Source organism: Fukomys damarensis, unplaced genomic scaffold (assembly GCF_012274545.1).
Source record: "Fukomys damarensis isolate Sample0158 unplaced genomic scaffold, DMR_v1.0_HiC HiC_scaffold_17, whole genome shotgun sequence".
Lineage (NCBI taxonomy): Eukaryota > Metazoa > Chordata > Mammalia > Rodentia > Bathyergidae > Fukomys > Fukomys damarensis.
This window is the reverse complement of record NW_022900929.1, coordinates 59,912,719-59,915,732: the sequence shown is the minus strand read 5'-3', so window position 1 is coordinate 59,915,732 and position 3,014 is coordinate 59,912,719. Positions and strand designations below refer to the sequence as shown.

General features: G+C 51.1%; 1 protein-coding gene across 1 annotated transcript in view; it reads left to right on the top strand.

Moving 5' to 3' along the window:
- Window positions 1–3,014, top strand: part of Foxa1 (forkhead box A1) — a 7,365-nt gene that overhangs the window by 2,595 nt on the left and 1,756 nt on the right. The window contains exons 2-4 of the mRNA XM_033765313.1: window positions 5–166; window positions 2,013–2,306; window positions 2,423–3,011. Of these exons, the coding sequence (XP_033621204.1) occupies window positions 5–166; window positions 2,013–2,306; window positions 2,423–3,011 (1,045 nt within the window). The remainder of the gene's footprint in view (window positions 1–4; window positions 167–2,012; window positions 2,307–2,422; window positions 3,012–3,014) is intronic.

The window sequence follows — 3,014 nt, the reverse complement described above, 5'->3', positions numbered from 1 at the left end:
GGAGCCGGAGCCGGAGCCGGAGCCTGGCCCGGGTGCCGAGGGTTGGCGGGCGGGCGGTGGCACGAGTTGGAAGCAACTCTGAAAAGGCCAGAGCTCGCCAGCGGAGCGGCCTCAATTCCGCCTTGTAATTCTCAAGCGTCCTCTGATAAAAGCGCTCCGCCGCAAAGTTGGACGTCTTGATAATGAAATGATTCCTACATTTTATAAAACTTGTTCTTCAAAAGCCCTGTTTGGGGAGAAGTGAGCGCCTTCTTCTCGGGAACCGCTGGGTGGCGCCGGTGGGAGCAGAATCTTTTTCCAGAACTCGGGGCCAAGAACCTGTTTCTCTTCATTGTCCCCTTAATGGCACGCTCTTGGGGTTTATTTTACAATGTGCACAAAAGGATTGCGTGGAAAACCAGGTACAGATAGGAGCACCATCATTTTTTTCCTGGAAACCGCTAAGGATTATCCTATAAAAGTTTAGTTATTGAAAACGCTTATTGAAACAGGCTTGGATAATCCTGGAAAGAAGTGGGGGGGGGATAATCTCCAAAGTAAAATAAACCCCACCGCGTAAAGGCGGTGGAGAGAAAAAAAAAGTAAAGAATCAGGAAATATTTTCGTGGCGATTAATTTATTTAAATTTGTACATCCACAAGTTCATCTGTGAGTTTACCCACTGTGGCTTGAGTCTGTTTCTCCACCTCTTTTTAAAAATGAAATTATATGTGCTGATGAATATAAATTTAAGGACATTATTATTCTTTATGGAATTATCAGAAAAGTAGTTTTTAATATTTATGGGTTCTATACTTTTAAAAATACCTAGTGCATGCCCAAATTGCTATTGATAAATGTTTTCACTTGCTGAAGATTTTTAAAAGGAGCCCAGAACTCCTCCAGAGGTTTAATTCTGATGCAGTATTCTGGAGTGGTTAAGACCCCTATCAAAAGAGCTTTCTTCCTCATTTGAAACTAAAATTAGGAAGTAGAATTTCACTAAGAGAAAGTAAGTCAAGTTTAATTTTGAAATTTTAAATTATTTAAAGCTACTTACGTAGTTAAAAAGGCCAGTCTTTGAATGATCAGCGGCAACATTATCAGTACACGAGGAAAAATAGATTATTGTGGCAAATTGTGTCGTCAACATTTTTAAACATTAGGGAACTGGAAATTGGTAATAAAATTAATGTAAGGTTTTGAATGGTTTTGTAGAGGTGTACATGCAAACTCAAGTTACATGTTATCTAGTGTGTTGATATTGTTATGCATCCTTCCCAGTCCCTTTTATTGTTAATCTATTTTTAGTTTTATGTTTCCCAAAACTTTTTACATTCTGAGTTCACTTGCTTTTTAATATTACCGTTGATGCTAGTAGGTGGCAAACACTACTTCTCAATATAATAAAGGAGAAAAAGTCATCATTTGGTAAAAACTCCTGAAACAATAAAGGCAGTTGTTGGGAAATGAATGCTGAGGGGCTGGAGGTGGGGGCCGGTGGCCTCAGATGATTTTTACTCTATCAAGGAGCGTTCCGGGGCCGGGGGAGACTACCTGCCTCAGGCAAGGTGGGCACGAGCTGGTACCCTGTTACTCAAAAGAAGCCACTGTCCCTTTAGGGTGAGCAAGCCAGGGTCAGAGATTAATTCTGTTTTGGGAGTTTTCACCGCGATTTGCCCCAAAGGGCACTTAACCTAGGCTGGTCTGGAGTGGAGACTTGGGATACTCCCTGGTGTGGATGGGGGGGTGATAAAGGGGCCCTGAAAGTTGGCCGGGCTTGGCGAGTAAGGCGATTACAGGTCCTCCCGGGGACCTATTTTTCTGGGAGCGCTTGTCTTTCATGCTTCCGCGCTAGGATTTTCCCCTAGCACTGCAAAGGACATCTTGGTTTGGTCTGGTGAGCGTGCTTTACAGCTTGTCCTGGGAGGGCTGGGATGGGGGAACACGGTGTCCTTGCCTTTCGGAAATGCTCTCTGCTGGTCCGGGGTTGCCCGGGCCGCCACCCTCTTATGCCCACCTCTAACCCCGCCCTTCGGGGCCTCTTCCCTCGGTGTCCCCGATCCAGGCCTACTCCTCTGTCCCAGTCAGCAACATGAACTCGGGCCTGGGCTCCATGAACTCCATGAACACCTACATGACCATGAACACCATGACCACGAGCGGCAACATGACGCCGGCTTCCTTCAACATGTCCTATGCCAACCCAGGCCTGGGGGCCGGCCTGAGCCCCGGGGCAGTGGCCGGCATGTCTGGAGGCTCCGCGGGCACCATGAACAGCATGTCGGCGGCGAGCGTGACAGCTATGGGGACGGCGCTAACTCCATGAACACCTACATGACCATGAACACCATGACCACGAGCGGCAACATGACGCCGGCTTCCTTCAACATGTCCTATGCCAACCCAGGCCTGGGGGCCGGCCTGAGCCCCGGGGCAGTGGCCGGCATGTCTGGAGGCTCCGCGGGCACCATGAACAGCATGTCGGCGGCGAGCGTGACAGCTATGGGGACGGCGCTCTGCCCAGCCATGAACCCGTGCATGAGCCCCATGGCGTACGCGCCGTCCAACCTGGGCCGCAGCCGCGCGGGCGGAGGGGGCGACAACAAGACGTTCAAGCGCAGCTACCCGCACGCCAAGCCGCCCTACTCCTACATCTCGCTCATCACCATGGCCATCCAGCAGGCGCCCAGCAAGATGCTCACTCTGAGCGAGATCTACCAGTGGATCATGGACCTCTTCCCCTACTACCGGCAGAACCAGCAGCGCTGGCAGAACTCCATCCGCCACTCGCTGTCCTTCAACGACTGCTTCGTCAAGGTGGCGCGCTCCCCGGACAAGCCGGGCAAGGGCTCCTACTGGACGCTGCACCCGGACTCAGGCAACATGTTCGAGAACGGCTGCTACTTGCGCCGTCAAAAGCGCTTCAAGTGCGAGAAACAGCCTGGGGCCGGCGGCGGGGGCGGGAGCGCGGGCAGCGGTTCGAAGGGCGGCCCCGAAAGCCGAAAGGACCCCTCGGGCACTGGGAACCCCAG